Source organism: Sorex fumeus, unplaced genomic scaffold (assembly GCF_029834395.1).
Source record: "Sorex fumeus unplaced genomic scaffold, SorFum_2.1 ptg000018l, whole genome shotgun sequence".
NCBI lineage: Eukaryota > Metazoa > Chordata > Mammalia > Eulipotyphla > Soricidae > Sorex > Sorex fumeus.
Window position 1 is genome coordinate 29,114,634 of NW_026606075.1, and position 21,396 is coordinate 29,136,029.

General features: G+C 46.7%; 1 protein-coding gene across 3 annotated transcripts in view; it reads left to right on the forward strand.

Moving 5' to 3' along the window:
- The window catches only part of ZNF366 (zinc finger protein 366), a 68,619-nt gene that overhangs the window by 40,639 nt on the left and 6,584 nt on the right, over window positions 1–21,396 (forward strand). For all 3 annotated transcript variants that reach the window (XM_056112516.1, XM_056112515.1, XM_056112514.1), the window contains exons 2-3: window positions 8,269–9,614; window positions 13,249–13,440. In XM_056112516.1, the coding sequence (XP_055968491.1) occupies window positions 8,283–9,614; window positions 13,249–13,440 (1,524 nt within the window). In that variant the 5' untranslated portion in view covers window positions 8,269–8,282. The remainder of the gene's footprint in view (window positions 1–8,268; window positions 9,615–13,248; window positions 13,441–21,396) is intronic.

A 21,396-nucleotide genomic window follows, 5' to 3' on the forward strand; every position in this document is an offset into this window, starting at 1 on the left:
ATATACCATATTCATATTATTGGACACACTCCATAGATATTAACTCACTAGAAAGTAGAATCTCATTGCCTTGACTGTTGTTGAATATTTCCCATATGTTTTCTGACATTATTTACCAATTCGTAGGCCCACCAAAGCAAATAATTCCCCCAAATGGACAAAATGAAAATTTCTAACATGCAGTATACATGCACATGTGTATATTTGCATAGCTACCAAGTGATATATAAATTTTTCTTGACCTCTAAACATAAAGCAAAAAACAAAACAAAACTATCCCCCCAAAACTGATGTACATTATAAAAATGTATTTTTTTTCCTAAAAAAGTTGGAGAAAAGCATTCCAGTTGTAGCTCCATTCAGAAGAGCTACATTAGCTCTAAAGATCAGGAAAAAAAAACTGCTAAGTCATATCTCCAATTCATTTCCTTCCTTTAAATGGGTCACGAGGACAGATAACCCCAACACACAAGCAGCTGTTCCAGTGCTCAAGTAACAACATTCTTTCACTGTGGCTTTCTAGAAACTAGACCTAGGTGCTAAGCATATTCTAAATAAAGTTTGCATACATTTAATCTGAGAGTTAGTAGCTGAATTTTTTTTTTAAAAAGAGCTCTTCAGGGCTAAAGAGATCATATAACAGGTGAGTCAATTGCTTTGCACTTGACTGACCAGGGCTCAATTCATGGCACTATATACAGTCCCCTGAGCACTACCAGGAGTGATCTCTGAGCATAGAGCCAAAAATAATCCCTGAGCATGCCAGGTATGGCCCAACTCTCCCCCTCCCCAACCATTAAAAAAATTAAAAAGGAGTCATTGGGGTCAGAGATGTAGCTCAGTGGTAGAACACTTGCCTTATATGTTATGAAGTCCTGAATCCTATTTCTGACACTAAAAAAAAAAGACAAGAAAGATTAAAATTTTCCTTGAAACCTGAGAGATAGTACAGGAGTTAAAGCACTTGCTTTGTATGCATCAGACCCCATAGTTAGAACCTCAGCACTACATTAACCTCTGAGTACTGCCAGGTGCAACCTCAGAGCACAAAGTCGGGAGTATTCTCTGAGCATTTCTGAGTGTGATCCAAGAATTCTGAAAAATCAAAACATAAAGGGTCTTTAAAAAGTATTTTTAGAAATGATTTCTATAAATACTCATAATGTTCACTTTAGAAATAGAAAACTAAATTTGACCTCATGTTATGCCTAGTAGAGCTTTAAAAATCACATTTAATTGACTACTTTATGTGTGAATAGGTCTCATGACCAATTAGTAATTTCTGGTGCCCTAGGACATTTAATTCATGCCAAGGGCTGACAGTTAAATTTTCTTTAGGAGGAATCTGGATTCACAAACTTAATTGGGGCTTCAAGTTTGTCCAGAAGGGTCTTGGGGTCTTAACAAGTCAGAATTCTTCTGACTTCCACTACTAAAGCCGGAAGTGATAAGGTAGGACTTTCCTTTCTGTAGCATGGAATTCTCTGTCAGATGTATAGGATGTCTTGTTAGTCATAGGAATAAAAGACTCAACCATTAGCTGCCAAATACAGATGAAAAACTCAACTGTACTAGCACCAAGATATTAAGGCGATGATGCTGCACTACTAGAATTTTAATCTCCAAGCGATAGTACAGCAGATAAGACATTTGCCTCACATGTGGCCGACCTGGGTTCAATTCCTGGCATCCCATATGATATCTGGAGTAATTCCTGAGTAATTCCTGAGCGCAGAGCCATCACCAAGTGTAACCCCAAAAGAAAAAATTAACGGAGTGTTTAATCTAAGACTCAAAGCTCCTTTTGTTAACACATATTTTGAAATAACTCAGTGATGCAATAAAATCCCATTTCAGAGGGGGTCTTCTAATAAATCAGACCCTTTTGATGAACAGAGAGATGTGACCAGTCTGTTCATACATTTCCAATAGTGACTTCCTTTTAGCTACCCACAGCTGTCCACCCTTTGCCTCTCCTAGCTCTGTTTCTTATTCTTCAACTCCCCCGACACTTCTGCAGCCACCTTTGTGGGGAGCAGAACTCCAGGGTAGACCTTTCTAATAAAGTGCCACTCTCAAACTAAAAGGGTGATATCTTCACGAGTAAAACATGATGTGTTGGCAATAAAAACACTGGCAATCTTCAGGGAATAAAAAAAAATATGGTGTTTTTTTTTTCACACGTGAGACTGCTTTGAGGAAATTCAGGGTGGACAGAACTCCTTGAGTAGAGACAAAACACCCGTCTGGAGAATGCTGACTCACTGTGCTTCTAACAGCCTCTACTGGAATGACCTTCAATTTCAATGAGAACCACAAAATACCAGTAATTTTATCTGGGGAATATTTATATTTGAGTACAAATGGTGAATTCCCAATTAAAGGGCATTATTATTAGAAACATTTCTCTCCCCCAAAACTAAGGGGCTTCAGTTTGGTGAGCATCTTTTCTTTTCTTTTCTTTCCTTTCCTTTTCTTTTCTTTTCTTTTCTTTTCTTTTTATTAAACCACCGTGATCTACTAAGTTTTTCATAATTGGGTTTTAAACACACAATAGCCCAGTACTGATCCCGCCACCAGTGTCAACTTCCCTTTACCAGTGTTCCCAGGTTTTCTAAATGGAGTTTAAAGAGGAGCATTGGTTTTTATTTCTAAGACCACGCATCCCCCATGCTCTAATAGCCAACTTGTCCTTTGGACAATGCATGTTAAAGAAGGCATCCTCAGTCTCTTATTCCTCTGACACAGATCAAACCAGTACTTCCCTCCTCAACCTATTGGTTGCTTCTTGACTAATAACCTATTGGATTTAGTAACTGGATACACATGAAAGAAAGCCAGGAACTTAGAACATTCTCTGACCACAGCAATGAAAAGTATGATTATTCTAAAGCTCCTCTTTCCCCACATTAACAGAAAGGGTGGCCTGCTGCTAGCCTTGAAAACATTTTCTCTGGGTGAAAGAAAACAAGACAACTGTTGAGTTTGGTTTATGCTTCATATTCTTTATCCAGGGGTCTTTCTTATGCCTCACTCTCCACCCTTGTTTCTGCCCGCTCTGGCCTATTGGAATTTTCAAGTCCCTGTTTTCTGACTGAGTTACAGAACCTTGTAGCACTCTGGGCGATGGTTCTCTGGCGTTAGTGCAGCCAGGATTCAGAGTTCACCCTAATCTTTGGGTGTTTTGGGAATGGTGCCTGGGAAACTAGGGTAAGCCATAGCGCATGCGCGGCACTGTGTCTTCAGTTCTTCCCGTAGAAGCAGCTACTCGTAAGAGGTCACGACCTGATGAGGTTGACCCGTGAATCACCAAGAGTCTTAACAAAATAAATTACAGTGATACATCTTGAAGGTCAACGCACAGACCCTCAAAACAAGAACCGCTGATTCCTTCTCCCATGCTGCCAGTGGTTTACTGAGCAGCGCCAAGGCTCCAGACACAGTGCTGGGGACCGGAATTACAGCATGTGCTTCTGAGGGGCAGGATAGTCCTTCCCCTGACTGTCTAGCAGGAATCTCAGGAGCCAGCTTGCCAGAGTTGATTCAGCACTGCCCAGGCTCAGATTTTGCTTGGACCAACAGGCTCTCCAGTCTCTGGGGAAGTGATGCCTGATAGAAAGACAAACAAAAGCCTAGAAGCAATCCCTCAGTTTTTCACAGAGCAGCCGAGTCCATGTCCTCTCACCACAATGAGCTATTACAAATGTGAGTTCAAGGTTATATCCCTATAGGAAGGAGAAGGAACCTAGAGAAGGGACAGGGGGTTACCCTTAAAGAACAAGTTTGATTTCATACTGAATAAGTACATCCATTTTAACCTCACCCTACTCATTAGCTTCTGACTTATTTACATTCCCTGAGATGACTAGCTCGGAATAAGTGGGTAACGTCTTGGTTTTTGATTTACGAAGTCCATATGCCAGTGGTGGACCAGGAACTTCAGCATGGAACACAGAGACAGCATCAGCTGACATCAACCCATTGATCTCCACAACCCTTCTCTTTCATCCACTGTTTTGGTTTTTTTTTGCCCTGGTAACACCATACTTTGCTGATATACAATACTTTCACATACATACTTTTAAGTTTCCAGCAGCCCAATGGGACTATCGCAAGCCATATTTCATGAACGAGAAATTCAAGATCCAAAATAAACTTACTCAAGTCCCACAGCTGCTAACACAAAGACAGCACTCAAACCCAGGTCTTCAGCCTGTAAATGAGAGTTCTTTCCACTCTCCCATAGCTGTGTTCACAATTTCAGTTCTTCCTTTTTGCCTGCTGTCTCAGCTCATCCTGGTGGGGAATTACCACCTCCTGGTTTTCTGTGAGCCGTCACAGAGGATCTCCAGTGGTCCCCCTGCCCTCTGCCCTGCCTTCAGAGTAAATGACTGTTCCTCCAGACCTCTCTTGCACCCATATCTATTATAGTTAACTCTGGACTTATTTTTAGAGAAAGGGGGGAGCCCAGGCAAGGCACTTACTGAGGTTTTCTAGGAGTCAATATTTTTGCAGAGGCTGTTGGCTGATTTCAAGATAAATTACCTCCTGAAGATGATACACTTTTGTCTAGCTCTTCCTTTCAGCTCTTCCCATCTCCATTTTGGTTTTTGGGAGTCTGTGTTATTTGTGCTGTGGGATTTTAGCACCCTGTGTTTGCATGATTGGGATGTCAGTAGCTAGCAGAAGCCACTGCTGAGTTCTCTATCCAGAAATCCAGGGGGGTTAATTACCCTTGACCTCTGCAGGGATTGGCAGTGTCCTTAATTAAGATCTAAGATTTCATGGGACATTGGTGATGGCAAATGTACTCTGGTGGAGGGATGAGTATTGGAACAGTGTGGGTATTTGGAACAGTATACGACTGAAACTCAATCATAAAAACTTTATATTGTGTATCTCCCAGTGATTCCACTAAAAAAATAAATAATTAAATAAAATAAGTACATTGAAAAAAATTTCTTGAGGCATAAAGACACGGCTGTTTCAAGGGACTGGAGAAATAGAGAGGAATGGATTCCAAATATATTTTTAAAGTTCCTGAGTTACTGATTTTATTCTGAAACAGGCAGACTACTATTTTTTTTTCTGCTTTTTGAGTCGCACCCAGCCAATGCCCAGGGGTTACTCCTGGCTCTGCACTCAGGAATCACTCCTGGTGGTACTTGGGAGACCATATGGGCTGCTGGGAATCAAACCCGGGTCGGTCGCGTGCAAAGCAAACGCCCTACCCGCTGTGCTATTGCTCCAGCCCCCAGACTACTATTTTAAGCATGGAAAAGACATAATCACAAGGAGAAAACAAGGGGTGGGGAGTTTTATCATATTAAAATGAAGAGGAAATTGAAATGTAGATGTGTAAAGCTCTGCATTTGATAATTTTGCCATTGTGTAGATGTACCAAAGTTTCTTTAACCAGTCATCTGTCTCGGGCACTCAGGTTTTTTCCAGATTCTGGCTATTGTAAAAAGTGCTTTAGCAGCCTCTTCTTACTCCTCTTTCCCAATGCTGCCGTATTGGAGGCTCTTTCAGGGTCAGTGGAATGAGATCCGTTACTGTTACTGTTTTTGGCATATCGAATACGCCACGGGTAGCTTGCTAGGCTCTGCCATGCGGGCGGGATAGTCTTGGTAGCTTGCCAGGCTCATATATATATATATATATATATATATTTCCCTCTATAATTTGTTGCCTACTGTCTGAACCCCATCAAATATCAAATATGGTGTGGTAATTATGGAAAATGGATAGGGAGTATCTTATGATGTGTCACGCGGCCACCAAAGTGGTCCAGGAACATTGTTGCAATCACTGAAAATAAATACACATTTGAAGTTAGCATTATAGAGCAAGTATAGCTTCAACTGCATGAAAATAAATCAATTGGTAGACTATGCCATAGATAAAAGGAAAGAGTACTAAATAAAGGCAAGAATGATGCATATATAAAACCAAAATCCTTATACTTCCGAGTGAAATTATGCCTTTTAAATTAGTAGCTTTCCAACATATAACTCACAGAAATATTATTAACTATGTAGTTTCAAATATATTCTTAGGAGCTAAATACAAAAAATAAAATAAAAACCACGCCAGTAAATTCTGGCCTGTGTTACGACATGTCTCTCTTTTTCTTAACCAGTTCCCCACCAACCTAATAGGAAGCAGGAATTATTGCCTCTTTCAGCCAGATAAAAATAAAATGGGCAAAGCCAGTTTGTATATGGATAAACTCTGCTGTGGGTTCTTAAAATCAATTAGGCTCTTACCCTCTTATAGGTTTATAAAACAGCCATGAGAAAAACAAAATAGCAGAGAAAAATCTGCCATCCTCCTTTCTCTTTGAATGGGAAACAGTAGTTTTATCTGATTAAAATAAGTGAATGCCAATTATTTTCAGAATCTTTTATGGCACTATCAAAGAAGCTATTATCATCAACAGATTGATATCAACTGTAACAACGGATTCTTTGATTTGGGCCACATACAATTTGGGAATAGCCAAACCTTGTAAAAAATGCACTTACAAGGGCCAGAGATAGTGCAGTGAATAGGATGCTTGCCTTGCATGCATCTGACCTGGGTATATCACATGTGAGCTGCCAAGAGTATTCCTGAGCACCAAGCCAGGAGTAAGTCTTGATCTGGGTATGCCCTACACTCCCCAAAACCAAAACTAAACAAAAAGTGTGTTTGCCTTACCAAGGGGTAGAAAAAAATCCTTACTCACTATTAGCCCTTTCATCCTTGCGCTCCTCACTCTACACAGCTCAGTGATGTAGGTCAGATAGAGCCCCAAAATAGTCCAGGGCCAGACCCCAGTCCATTTCCCTCCAGTGACCTGAGGCCACACCTTACACCTGGTCAGGCTGACAGGCTTTGTGGGAACCTCTCAAAATCCAGCTGATTAGTGTTAAAAAGGGAGCCCACTGAGAAAGTGGAGTTGTTACTTGGATCTATCCCCTGGCATGCATATGAGGAGGATAGAAAAGTGGCAAGAATCCACATAGAGGAGGCAACTTGCCACCAGCTTCCCAGACAGGCTGGGCATGGTTATGGCTAAGAGGATGCCCTGAAATCAGGGAGTGAAGCCAAATGCAGAGCTAGAGCCTTCTAATCTTGGAATTTTTCACTTGCAGTTGTTTTCAATAGAAATATTACTTGCACAGATGACTTTGTAATGCCTGGTTATATGTTTTCTTAATAACATTGAACTTGGTACACCCACAGGAACACACCTTACTCTGAAATGTGAGGTTTGACTTCAGAATTCATGTGGTCACCCTGAATATCCTTGTCCTCTAGCAGCAAAGGTCAGGAGAGGGAGAATCAGCAGCAATCAGCTCCTTTAGAGAAGAAATGACCTAACAGACATCTTTCACTCACCATTAGCACCTGGACTTCCATCTACCACTGAAAGGGTCCCGTTCTGCCTCCTACAGTGAGAGGTTGAAGGACTGAGCACATCGTCTGTCTCTCTAGACCTTGACACCCTCTTCTTAAACAGAGATCAAGGCCAAGAAGCCTCAGATTCATTCCTAATCCAGTCTACTAATACACACACCTCAACCTCCTATAGCCAAGGTCTATGATTGAACATTAATATTGAAATACCGGAGCTCAGTTTAATTCTGTCCTGGGGTCCCACTCTGGAAGGACATAATTTTCCACATTAATAACAGGCTTTTCAAGGGGTTGAGGCTATCAGTAATTGTGGGAAGATCCCCAATATAATGGAAGGTCCATATTCCAGAAGCATTACTATTCATGGATCTAGTGAAAGACATTGGGAAAAAAGGGCATTTAAACATACACACAGGCAGAGAGAGAGTACAGTGGGTAGGAAGTTGGTCTTACATGTGGCCAATCCGGGTTTGATCTGGCACCAATCCGGGACCCCATATGGGCCCCTGAGCACTGCCAGGAGTAGTTCCTTGAGTGCAGAGCCAGGATTAATCTCTGAGCACCACAAGGTGTGACCCCCAAACTAATAAATAGATCACTGTCACTGTCCTCCCGTTGTTCATGGATTTGCTCCAGCGGGCCCAGCAACGACTCCATTGCAAGACTTGTTACTGTGTTTGGCATATCCAATACATCATGGGCAGCTTGCCAGGCTTTGCTGTGTGGGCGAGATACTCGGTAGCTTGCCGGGCTCTCCGAGAGGGGCGGAGGACTCGAACACGGGTCAATAAAAATTAAAAATAGATTTAAAAAAATAACTAAAAGCACACATAGAGAAAATAGTAAGTTTTCTTCTCTTTGAAGGGCAACTGCCAAGGATGCAGAAGGAAATGAAGATGGTCAAGGACGAAGACATGCATTTCAACGTGGGCGTGAAGAGGGGCCCCTCTTTCCCGCACTGTCTGCAGCCAGCGGTCTCTCGAGGAAAAGCACCCGCAAGACTCCCCTTCCCAGAAGCCCTCCGGGGCCCCTTCTCCCAGTTTCGCTATGAACCTCCGCCAGGGGACCTCGACGGCTTCCCGGGGGCCTTCGAAGGCGGAGGGTCTCGTAAACGGAAGAGCATGCCCACCAAGATGCCTTGCGCCCCGACGGCAGAGGAAGGCGGCCTGGCCCCGCAGGCAGACGACAGCAAACCCCAGGCCACGCCCAACCTCCCGCTGCTCTTCCCGCAGCCACAGCGCCCCAAGTACGACTCGCAGATGATCGACCTGTGCAACGTGGGCTTCCAGTTCTACCGCACACTGGAGCCCCTCGGCGGCAAGCCGGTGAAGCAGGAGCCAGTGAAGCCCAGCGCTGTGTGGCCCCAGCCCGCGGCCCCGCCCTTCCTGCCTGGCCCCTACCCCTACTACCCCAAGGTCCCGGCCGGCCTCCTGTTCCCCTTCTTCGTGCCCGCGTCCTCCCCGTACCCCTTTGGCCGCCACGCCTTCCTGCCCAAGCCCACGCCCGAGCCGCGTGCGCCCCGGCCGGCCGAGGCGCGGGAGGGCGACGAGGCCAAGCAGAAGGTGGAGCGCGTGGACGTGAACGTGCAGATCGACGACAGCTACTACGTGGACGTGGGCGGCGCGCAGAAGCGCTGGCAGTGCCCCACGTGTGAGAAGTCCTACACGTCCAAGTACAACCTGGTCACGCACATCCTGGGCCACAGCGGCATCAAGCCGCACGCCTGCGCGCGCTGCGGGAAGCTCTTCAAGCAGCTCAGCCACCTGCACACGCACATGCTCACGCACCAGGGCACGCGGCCGCACAAGTGCCAGGTGTGCCACAAGGCCTTCACGCAGACCAGCCACCTGAAGCGCCACATGATGCAGCACAGCGAGGTGAAGCCGCACAACTGCCGCGTGTGCGGCCGCGGCTTCGCCTACCCCAGCGAACTCAAGGCGCACGAGGCCAAGCACGCCAGCGGGCGCGACAACATCTGCGTGGAGTGCGGCCTCGACTTCCCCACCCTGGCCCAGCTCAAGCGCCACCTCACCACGCACCGGGGCCCCATCCAGTACAACTGCTCCGAGTGCGACAAGACCTTCCAGTACCCCAGCCAGCTGCAGAACCACATGATGAAGCACAAGGACATCCGGCCCTACATCTGCTCCGAGTGCGGCATGGAGTTCGTGCAGCCGCACCACCTCAAGCAGCACTCGCTCACGCACAAGGTAGGCTGGGAGGAGATGGGGGGCGTGGGCACTGCGAAGCCCCTTGGCGACGCCCGACAATGATGAGGAGTGACGACTCCTTGAGGTCAGAGACCTCCCATCCCAGAGCCTCAATGCTTTCTCTGGAAACTGCAGAATGGGGCGTCTTTTCCCATCTCACCTTCCTGGGCTCGCCCGGGCTTGGCCTGGAGATGCTGATAGTCTGATAATTTGTACCTTAGATCATCACAGAGTTTGGAGAGGGGAGTGAGGAAAAATGAACCGCGCTGAGGGTAGTCGGGCTGTGGCATCTTAGTCCTGATCTATGTCTTCAAATTCAGTTTTCTGGACACTTCCTGCAGGGCCATAGCATTCCTGTGGCACTAGCTCATTACCTTGGATAGACTAAGCAGAACCAGATTTTACCAGATTCTAGAACATTCTAGAAAATTCTATCTTTGGCTGCTGCAGTGGCTACCTTCAGGGTGATTTTTCTAACTCAACTGTGATGCCTACTTTATAAGCAGGTGGCTCTGAGGCTGGGAGGAGGCTGTCCAGATACAGCCCTTCACAAAGGGCTTCTTTGTGAAGCCCTCTGCCTGCCTTGTTCAGTGCCCTGTAAGAGGTCTGAGCAATACAGCATCCTTCTTTATTAAGTTTGGATTTTCTCTCCCCTGAGATCAAGTAGCACTATAGCACTGTCCTCCTGTTGTTCACTGATGTGCTCGAGCGGGCACCAGTACATCTCACTACAAATTGTGAGACTTGTTGTTACTGTTTTTGGCATATTGAATACGTCACGGGGAGCTTGACAGGCTTTGCCATGTGGGTGAGATACTCTTGGTAGCTTGCTGGGTTCTCCGAGAGGGGCAGAGGAATCGAACCTGGGTCATCTGCGTGCAAGGCAAATGCCCTACCGCTATGCTATCGCTCCAACTATTCAAGAAGAAAAAAAAATGCAGGCTCGTTCAGTCTAGTGTGCAACCAAAATTGAGGTTGAACTCGTTGAGGTTGAACTTCAAAAAAGCCCCCAGAGACATCTCAGAGGAGATGTTTGGGTTGACTTGGAGCTTCTGAGAGGAGAATTTTGCTTACTCACCTTTACCCTCAAACCCTCACCTCGAGTGGCTTTCTTCACAGCAAAGACATCTAGCAAGCCAGAGTTTCTAAGACATTTTTTTAACTCTGAGAGGTCATTGGAGGACTTTACCCAGCCAAGATGACATTTCTGCTCTGCCATAATAGGGCTAATTTGTTAGGCTAGAACAAAACACTGCAATTTTGTTCTGTGTAAATAGTTCCTGCCTGCTTCTAAATCACCTGAAGATACCCACCATCCAGAGAGGAAGGTCCTGCTGCACCAGAGAACAAGAAAGAACCTCAATGAGAGGCATCTACCAGGGGCATTGTTCCCTGAATTAAGGGGCTGCTAGGGTTCTGGGAAAGAATCAAAGCTGTATTCTGGAACTTTCTCTAAGACCATCAAAAAATGAATTTACAGGGGCTGGAGTGATAGCACAGTGGGTAGGGCATTTGCCTTGTGCATGGTCAACCCCGGTTCAATCCTCAGCATCCCATGGTCCCCAGAGCACCGCCAGGAGTAATTCCTGAGTGCATGAGCCAGGAGTAACCCCTGTGAATCGTGTCACTTGAAAAATATATATTGGGATAAAGTAGCAATAGACCTGGAGTATGTGGCAAACATATCTGACGTGACAGGTGCCTCCCTGTTTTGTCCCTGGTTTATTCCTGCTATTCCTGCTAGCACCACTCCAGATTCACAGTTGGCAGACCCAAGCCAGGGAACATGCAAGCCTGGAGCTGTTGTGCCCTGTTTTCCAGACTTTCCTTCCGTCACTTTGCTCCCCTCAGCCTTCACTCCCTACGTGCTCCTTCTGTTCGATTTCTCTGTTCCCCTCAGAGGCACCGCAGCTTTCTTTGTCTCCCAAAGAGGTGTCTAGACTTGCAGACACTTGTGTTCCAGCCAGTCCCCGTGCAAATTTCATTTAAGATGCAGGCTTCTTCTCAGAGAATTTCAGAAGCAGTGATGAGTAGATGCTTTTTCCTTATTGTTCTTGGAATAATTTCCTTATTCCTTATTCTCAGGACAACTGAGTCCTCACCAAGGTCAATCTTCAGAGGAAGAATAGACTGAAATAAATGGGAAAACTCGTCAGAAAAAGAGTTTTTGCATAGTTCGTAATTTTCAATTTGCTGATTGACTTAAAAATGCATCTTAACAATTAGTTTTCTTAGGAGACCATTAAATTTTAGATCTCTCCATTAGCATAAAGCCATGCTTATTTGCAATCACTTAGATTCTTCCAGCTGGAAAGAGTCCCAGGTGTTCATGACACTTCCCCCCCCCCCCCCCCACACACACACACTTCATCTTGAGAGGAGTGGGTCTTCACTAGGAAAAACCAGGAGCAATGCCTGAGGAAACACAGTCTGTAAATGGCTGGACAGACAGACATCAGTGGGTGCCAATGGAGGAGTGGAACTTTCCTACCTGATATGGTGCTGGGTGCTGCTCAGGTCAGATAGTACTATGGGGTGGGAAGCAGGTAACTGGTGCCAGGGATTGAACTCAGTGTCTCTGCAAAGCATGTGTACCAGCCCTGCAACATACTTCCCCAGACCATAACCTTCCATTTGATGGCATGGTTATGTATGGTTTTTAAGTCCCAAAGTTATAATCACATGGTATCATTCTGAGTTGAGATGTCTTGTAAGAAATATGCTTACTCATTAGAAAGTCAGCTAATTCTCTATACCTGCTATAAGTGCCTAGAAATATTTTCCTTTGGAGGCACTGATGCGTATGCAAGTCCTTCTACACAGACAGCAGATAAACTAAGGTGGCTCCTTCTGCCCGCTCTTCTGACCTCATTTGTATTTCTCTGAGGGAAAGCTGGCATCTAGGAGTTCCTGTAGCCAGCCACACAGAGTTCACAAAGGATTCTCTCCACCCCCCACTCCTGGGACATCATCTCCATCATCATACCCTGGCTATAACTTACTGAAGTGTGATTATCAGTTGTTCGGAGATTTTCAACTCAGCTAATAAGCATGCAAAAGAATATTTAGCATATTTTTCATGTGGGGGAAATGACTATTTAGGGGAGTATACTTTTTTATTATATTGAATGCCAGATTATAAATTCATTTCACATTTCATTCCACAGTGCTTTCACCCCAAGTCAATGAATCCCTGAGCACTGTCACTGTAGAACAGTTCCCAGGACAAACAAAAGTGTTCTCTTTCTGGTTTTGTTTTATATTCAGGGGCCGCAGCCATAGGTGCTGAGGGCTACTTATGATTTGATGCTCATAGGATGCTCCCAGGGGTGTCAGGGAACCCTCAGTTGTAGAAATGAGCCCAGGTATTTTGCATACAAACCCTGAGATCTAGGTCCTCGAAAACATCCTTTTCCTTCAACAGTCTGGCTAGTTAATGGTTCTCAGAAGAAACAGAATCATGCAATTAAAGTTTTTCAAGAATTTAGCAACTGAACAAAGCTAAAGCTGCACCATGTGGAACTGAATTTGACCCTCAGACTCTTTATTTAGACACAGAAAGATGAAGGACCCCATCCTGAGGCAAGCATGGGACCTGCTAACCCTCGTGCTTTGCCACTGTGCCTCTCCCCAGGGCGTGAAGGAGCACAAGTGTGGCATCTGCGGGCGGGAGTTCACCCTGTTGGCAAACATGAAGAGGCACGTGCTGATCCACACCAACATCCGGGCCTACCAGTGTCACCTCTGCTACAAGAGCTTTGTACAGAAACAGACCCTCAAGGCGCACATGATCGTCCACTCGGACGTGAAGCCTTTCAAATGCAAGGTGGGTCCTGGTATGGGCAGGCGTGGGAGGGGAAGCCTAAGGTCCATGGATATGTCTGATGCAGACACACCTCCAGAGGACTTTTAGTTTGGTTGTTGGGATACATCCTGCAGTTCTCAGGGGTTACTGCTGGCTCTGCACTCAGCACTTTGGGTGGTGCTCAGGGGACCATATGGGATGCCAAGGATTGACTTTCTATACTATCGCTCCAGTCCCACTCCAGAGAACTTTCTGCTGCTTCCTAGCGGGAGTGGGGAATGGTGAGGGGGTAAGGAAGGGGGTTGTTACTGAGGCTCAGAGTAGATCCTCAACCAGTCCCAGCTTCTTGCTTGTCCCTCTTGTCGTCACTTCTGGTGCTGCCAGCCCTCAGCCAGCTTGAGAAGGAAGCTGCTCTGATTGCTTCATGGTGTGACCAATGCACAGGTGAGGGGCAGCTGGCAAGGGAGGTTCCTAGTAGAGCACCCCTACTTAGGGAAGGAGGTTGCAGAGGATGGTGATGGTTAAGAGGACTAGGCCCTGGAAAAGAGAGATGGGGTGTAGTGAACCCATGCTCCTTGTAGGTGAATAAGCAGAACCCAGAAATGAGCCAGAGATACTTCTGGGGCTTCTCTCCCTTTCCTCTCCTCCCTTGAGCTGAGGGGTGACATGGGAGACAGGTCTCCACAGGGGGATTATTGAGTCCCAGACATGGAGAACCCTGAGATGTGGATGGCTCTGAGCACAGCCCTTTCGGCATCTCTCCTCCATCCCTCATGGAGCCTGGAGCTGGATCCACCTCCTTCAGATCTCCTCATCCAGTGGGCTCACTGGGATCATCCATGACCCAGGACAAGAGCATGTGTGAGCATAGTGCATGGTGCAGAAGCGTGGTGAAGCCCACGATACTGACTGACATCACCCTCAAATACCTGGGGCTTCCCAATACTGCTCCCCCCACCTCCTGCTTCCCTCTCCTACTTCTGAGATGAGGAAGGTGTGTATGTGTGCCAAGGGAGAAGGTGAGGTGGGTGGCATCATTCAAGACACCAACTGACAAGCGTCAGCCTGGCCTGAAAAAGTCGCTGAGGGCAGGAGACGGAAATGACTGCATGTAGGCATTTGAAGACAGTTTGCTGTGTGTGCTTGTCTGGTGGGATGCCTGGGAGAGGAAAGGGGAGAAGCCATTGATTCCCATTTCTAAAATAGGGTCCCCAAGCTTCCCGGGGCCATCTCAGCTGTCATCTCTCTGCATCATGTCCCTCCACTTGTAGGAACCCCCTGTGAAGCTCACTTCTTTCCTGTGTTGGCCATACCGGGATGGGGTGAGCGGGGTCAGGCACCAGAGCTTCCCCAGACCTGGGGACATCTCCGGAGGTGGAGGAGGGGGGCTGCTCCCTCCAGCCCTTTTCCTGCCACCTACTTGTATTTCCCCTCCTTTCCTTCACATTTCCAGCGGGTCGAGAGCCAATTTGTGTCCACCTTGAAGTATCCCAGCTGAGGGGGGAGGAGGCTGCTTGCAGATTGTGCCCCAGCAACCCCGGGGCTTGATGCAAAATGAAGCCAGCAAAGGAACTGAGGGTGTGGGGGCTTGTTCAATGGTTCTGGAACATTTCAGGATAGTGGAAGCAGTATACTAAGCCAAACTCAGGTCCCCGCAGAGTGGGTGGTCCTGTGTGGTCCCAGGTCAGATACCTGGGACTAACAGACCAGCTCTTCTCTCCTCTCTTTGGTTCCTCCTCTTTGATTTCTCCCCACTGTGTGGAGCCCTGGGGCCCTCCTCATGGAGCCCGGTTGCCTGTGGACTGTCTTTCGTGGAGGAAGCAACGCTCTCTCCCTTGTTGGCTTTACTCTTGTACTTGGTGCATCAATTCTAATTTCTGTTTCAATTGAGGCATCGTGATTGACCATAGTGCTAATGCATACAGTGTTCCAGTGCCACACCCACCACTCAAGCGCCAATAATGAGCTGTATTTTTTATTTTGTCACCTGGTGGCCAAACACCTCAAGCTGTTCATTTCTGAAGGGAGCAGCTGGCATAGTTGAATGGTCCCCTAAGTCCCCAAACCAGCTACCTCCCTTCTTTGCCTCTGTGGTTCAGTTCAGTGGTAGTAATGAAACCAGGTAGAAATGTGCCTGAATCCATGGGAGGTATCAGAGGCAGTGCCAATACAGGAAAAGGGTCTGCAGGCTATGTGTGATTTGGGGTACAGGGGCAGTTCTGCTTCTCTACCTTCAAGAGCCTCACTGAGGGGGGTAGAATATTTGGGACCAGGTGAGGTCTGAGGATTGTGAGGGTTCTCACGTGTACCACATGCAAGTGTCCATGGCATTGTTCCTGGGTCATCAGAGCTGTGAGTCAGCTTGGCACCATGTTTCAGGTCCCTCCTGCCCTGCACCTGTTCACTGTGCCTGCTAGTCTACTTTCCTGTTCAGAAACTCTTCTTGAGATTGGGTAGGTGCTGGATGTCAGGCCAAACTATCAGATCCTGTAAGTTAATGGTCTTGCCATACAGCCATGCAGCTAGGGTGAGCCTAGCTTTGGAATGGGATGTGTCCTTAAATGGCCACTTCTTTGAGCTTGACTTCTGGGTGCTTGTGTCTTGAGGCCAGCTGGAAAATTCCAGAGAGCCATGCCTCTCTACTCTGCAAGTATATGTATCTTTAGAACTGATAAAAGGATACCAAGGAGTATTTCCACAAAGGTCTTGTCTCTGTTCTCTGTGAAGAACAGGCATCAGGCCCCTTGGTCAAGAGCCTCCTGAAAAGTGCCAGAAGCATAGTTCCTCAGCTCTCCCTGAAGAAAGCATCTTCTGCTTTGCTACGAGTTCTAGAATCTTTTGGAGACCAGCCCCAGTTCCCTCCTCAGGCTGGGCTGTCTTGTGGTGGTGTCATGTTGCTTGTCATCTGTGTTGGGGCAGAGTTCTTGGAAATCAAGCCCTTGGGTGCTGGTGGCTGAGGGTCCAGGAAGGAGAGGGAGATGGAGGACTCTTTGCTCAGCAGTTAAGAACAGACATTTGTTTTGTGATGTCAGAGAAGAGGCCAGGCCGTTAGGTTCACACTTTGTCACGGGATCAGAAAAATAAGAGCTTTACCTGACAACTTGCCAAAAAGGATGCTTCTTTATTTCACAGATCTTGGGATTTCCACCACTAAAAACCCTAACCTTAAACCCTCCCCTCTGTTGCAACACGAATGATTGATTCTCCCCTGGTGCTCTGTTGAAACAGCAGTCCAGATTAAGAAGAAATGCTCTCACTGTAGGCTTAGGCACGAAGACTAGGATGGAAAAACAGGAGAAACGTGTTTCATTCAGCTTTGGTTCTTTTCTTTTCTTTTTTCTTTTCCTTTCTTTTTCTCTTTTTCTTTTTCTTCCTTTTTCTTCTCTTTCCTTTTCCTTTCTCTTTCCTTTCCTTTTCTTCCTTTATTTCTCTCTTTCTTTCTTTTTCTTTCTTTCTTTCTCTTTCTTTCTTTCTTTCTTTCTTTCTCTCTTTCCTTCTTTCTTTCTTTCTTTCTTTCCTTCTTTCTTTTTCTCTCTCTCTCTTTCTTTCTTTCTTTCTCTCTTTCCTTCTCTCTTTCCTTCTTTCCTTCTTTTTCTTTCTTTCCTCTTCTTTCTTTCTTTCCAAATGAGACTGCCCTTCTGGGATCTCTTGCTACAAGCTTAACTTCTCGACACTTTGTTTCTCGGAACCAGCTGGAATCTCTCCAAGGAGCGGTTCCTCTACAGCCTCATCCTAGGAATCTGCTTCCCCTGTTCTGCGTAAGCATGCGGAGGTTGCTGTGTGTTCTGGTCCTTGCAAGCGGCTCTCTTTCAGAGCAAAGAACCAGCTGCTGTCTTTGGGAAACCTGTCCAGGAAAAGCAGCCATCCAGAATTTCCGGGACAAATTCTCCTTTGAGATGGGTGAAGCCGGAGCTGCCTAAGTTATGAATCACCAGGTCATCTGTAGCCTGGACTGAAGCAGACGCTGAAGGCCGAGGGCGGATAAGGTCTCTTTGCAAAGGCTCCCAACTACTTTTGCTGCTCCTTGGGGTTCAGTATTCCCTTCCAGCTTTTGGACACCCTCCAAGGAGAGAGACCCAGTAGGGACCTTTGGGAGCCCAGGGCTTGGGCTCAGAGCCCAAGGCTCAGGCTGGCGTGGAGGGGGTTAAGGCAGTGACCAGATAGCTGCCTTTTGGCAGCAAAGCCCTCCGAAGCAGAAGGAAGGATATAGCTGTATGAACTGCCTGCTTAACAATGCCTCACATGTCCCCAGGGGCCCGCCTGCAAATAGATTTCATCTTGCTTTCTCTTGTACTTTTCGAAGCTTCCTGTTTTCTCACGGTCCTTTTGGACAGTTTACAGTCCCTCTCTCTCCCTCCCTCCCTCTCTCTCCCTTTGAGGAAAGGAACACCCTTCTTATGAAAAGAGAGCAGCGAGAAGAATGGAAGGGAAGGGCAGCCGAGTGGAGAACATTCCGCAGGGCTGCAGGCCGCAGCTCTTTGACCTTTTCTCTCCGCATAGGAAAGTGCAGGCTTCCTGGTGCATCTCAGGCCTCAGGCCCCCTCTGGGCTAGCTGACTCCCTGTGGCGGGCCTTCTCTTGGCATTTGTGAGGCTCTGGCCCTGACCCAGCAGCTGCCTGCTGCCATCCAACCCCCTTAGGCACTAGTCAGTCCACTTAGTGCTGAGGACTCTGGCCTCCGGCTCTCTGCAGTGTGCCAGGCACGCACAGTCACGAGAAGTGGCTCGAGGTGGCTCCATCCCTGGACCAGGGTGGGAAAGAGAGGCCTGAGGAGAGATTTGAAGCTACAGCAAAGGCCTGGAGTGACCAGCACATCAGCCAGCCATTTAAAGGACTGCAAGAGGCAGGGCAGGTGACCAAGGAGCAGAGGACATGTTTGAGCTCTGGCACCACATGATCTACCAGCACCATCAAGTGTGGGTCCTATATAATTAAGATCATTTTTCTAACAAAGTAAAGACTAACTGAGCCTTGGGAAGCCAGAGGACACCTTCCTAAGCTCTGCTCTGCTCATTCTTTTTTCTCAGTGCTGCGGTAGGCACAATTGCTCCTGTTTTTATTGCTCCCCCCTATGCCTGGCAGGGGTTTCTGCATCGGAGTCTTCCCAGGGTCCTTCCTGTTATATACTCTTCAAATAATTGGGTTTAAAGAGACAGTACCAGCATCTTCAAAGAGCTTTCTGTAATGTCAAGGGACCCACTCTGTACATAATGACTGTATCTAGCTCACAGTTATGGAGCCCTTACTATTTGCTGAGCCATGAGCACAAAGGATCTTATTTGATTTTTCCCAAGAATCACGATGATCAGAAGAGAAACGACTGCAACTGCAGAAGAGAACCCCTGAGAGGTGTCTCTCTCCCTCCCAGCTTCTCTCTCTCTCTCCTCTCTATGGTACCATTTCAAACCTGAATGATCTGTGTGACCCATTTTAATTTTAATTTTTTTGGATGACACCCCAGGGGTGCTCAGAGGACTAGAGGGTGCCAAGAATCTCACATAAGCCTCCCACAAACTCTGTGCTGAACCAGTTGAGCTCTTGTTCTGGCCCCTGTGCCATTTATACAGAAGATTTCAAGATATTTTTCTCCATGTTCTAATCATGATTGAGGTCTACCTCAAGTGGTAGAGCACATGCCTAGCATGGGCAAGGCCCTGAGCACAATTCCCAGCACAGCAGAGCCCCCAAGATCCACCAGGTATAGTCCCGGTGGCCCCTAAGAACCTCCTGTCTGAGCACCAAATGCCCACAGCAGGCAGAGATCTGTCAGAACTGGGCCTCTCCACCTCTGCTAGATGTGGCACCTATAAAGAGTGAGTATCAACATGGGTCCAGAGAGGAGGAAAACCTAAGCTCGGGTATCAGAGACACAATGCTACTGCTCAAGAGAGCAAATGAGAGTTCATGTAGGAGTGCACAGGTTGCAAGGACACCTGTGAGAAGAGAGGGGCGTTCTCCCCACGATAGGCTTCCGCTGCCTGTACCCACCCCTGTTTCGATCTCTGCAACCTTGGCAGGAGATGAATCAGTATGTCTTGATTTGGTCTAGCTGTTAGCTAGACTTCCTTTGATCCAAGAGAAGAAAGCAGAGGTTGACTATTTCTTCCCAGCCCATTTTTCAGTCCAATCCCTCTTCTTCATAACAGTGACTTTGCTTGGAGCTCGCCGCTCCAACTCCAGGCAAGGGCACCACCTGACCCATCCTCATTCTCAGCCCCAGCTGCCCTCATAATGACCAAGGGGTCCCACTTTGGATTTTATGGAAACACTGTCTTCCCCCCACTCCCACCTCTCTCTCTCTCTCTCTCTCTCTCTCTCTCTCTCTCTCTCTCTCTCTCTCTCTCTCTCTCTCTCCATCCCTCCCTCCGTGGGTATTGTCATATGAACACAACCTTCCATAACAGATGAAGGGACCAAGTGTTCTGAATAAGAAACAAAGAGACTGAGAAGGAGACAATTCCCACCACTGAGAAGGGAATGGTGTCCATGTACCCCGAATCCTGAGTCTGTGGTCTTTTTCCTGTTGTGACACAGGACTTGAGTCTCTAAACCACTTTGTAAAGGTTTAGTGGGAGAAAGGAAAGGAATCTATGATGACTAAATTCCAAAATTTTTAATTTTTTGCTATGGGGTAGTGATATTTTCTGACTTACTTGTTTATTCCCCTAACCAAGTACTTAATGATCCAGTAATGATCCATGTGTCTGACCTGGGGCTTAATACTGATGGTGCCTACAATGGAAAAGGTAGTCCTTGCATTTCTGAAGACTAAGCGGGACCTTCTAATGTCCCAGACAGCTTTCTGAGATGGAATAGCTATACCTATTCCCAGGGAAGTGCTTCACTAACTGGTCCAATTTGCCACTATGATCCATGGAGGATAGCTTGGGTATATAAAAATAAAAGTCTCTAGCAGTACATAGATCATCATCTCCTCCTCCTCCTCCTCCTCCTCCTCCTCCTCCTCCTCCTCCTCCTCCTCCTCCTCCTTCTCCTCATCCCCCCTCCCCCACCCCTCCTCCTCTTCCTTCCTTCTTCTTTCTTCTCCTTGTGTCTCTTCTCCTCTGGTCACACATGATAGCATAGTTGACTTATCATTTCTGCAGAGAATGACTAAATGTTCCCTGAGAACTATGGTTTTAGGAGATAATATATTTTAATTTCTTAATGATCCATGTGCCACTAACATGTCCCAGAAAGCTCAGGATGAGTGAATGGAGTCAGGGAAATATTAGAGCAGGAAAACCCACACTGAGCTATCTTAAAGCCTCAGGGAGGGTTAGTAGAATCAAATAATACCTCTATTTAGAAGCAAAGAACTCAACCAACCATCCTTGATCTCAGACTTCTGAGGAAGTCAGAAATTGGAACAATTCACTCAGCCTCTCCTCCATTTGGGTCCTCTTTTCTTGCAATGGATGTGGGTGCAAGTACTCTTGAGACTACTGTAGGTTGAATTCATTCTTTGTAGTAAGGAAGTTAAAAAAGCAGAAAAGTTCTTAAAAGCCCCAAGTATGAATCACTTAAAATTAGAGAACCATCCATTCATGGATTTTCTGTGACACGTGTAATCCCCAGCTGGTTTTCTCCTACTACACTGTTCTTCAAGGCTGGTCTCCTAAGGACACTGTTAGGACTCTGTCAGTTCCAGAATCAGCTCAACTCTCACCTCCTGAGCTTCCTGAAGATAACATCACATTATTAATAAACATTCAGCCAGAATCCCCAACCTGGGCCCTGAATAGGAAAGCTCTCTCTGAAAACATAAAACTGGTTTTAGCTTCCAGATACCCTATCCCTGAGTTCTACATTCATGAAATCTCTCACCCCAATTCCTTTCCCTTAGGACCAGGGCCTTTGAGTGTGAGGAGAGATGGAGAATGCTGTCCCAGTCCTTCACGCCCTCCTCCCAGTCCAGCCAAGGAAGGGCTCTATTTTGCAAATCATGCTCTGCAGGGGCTTGGGGACCAGAAGAGGG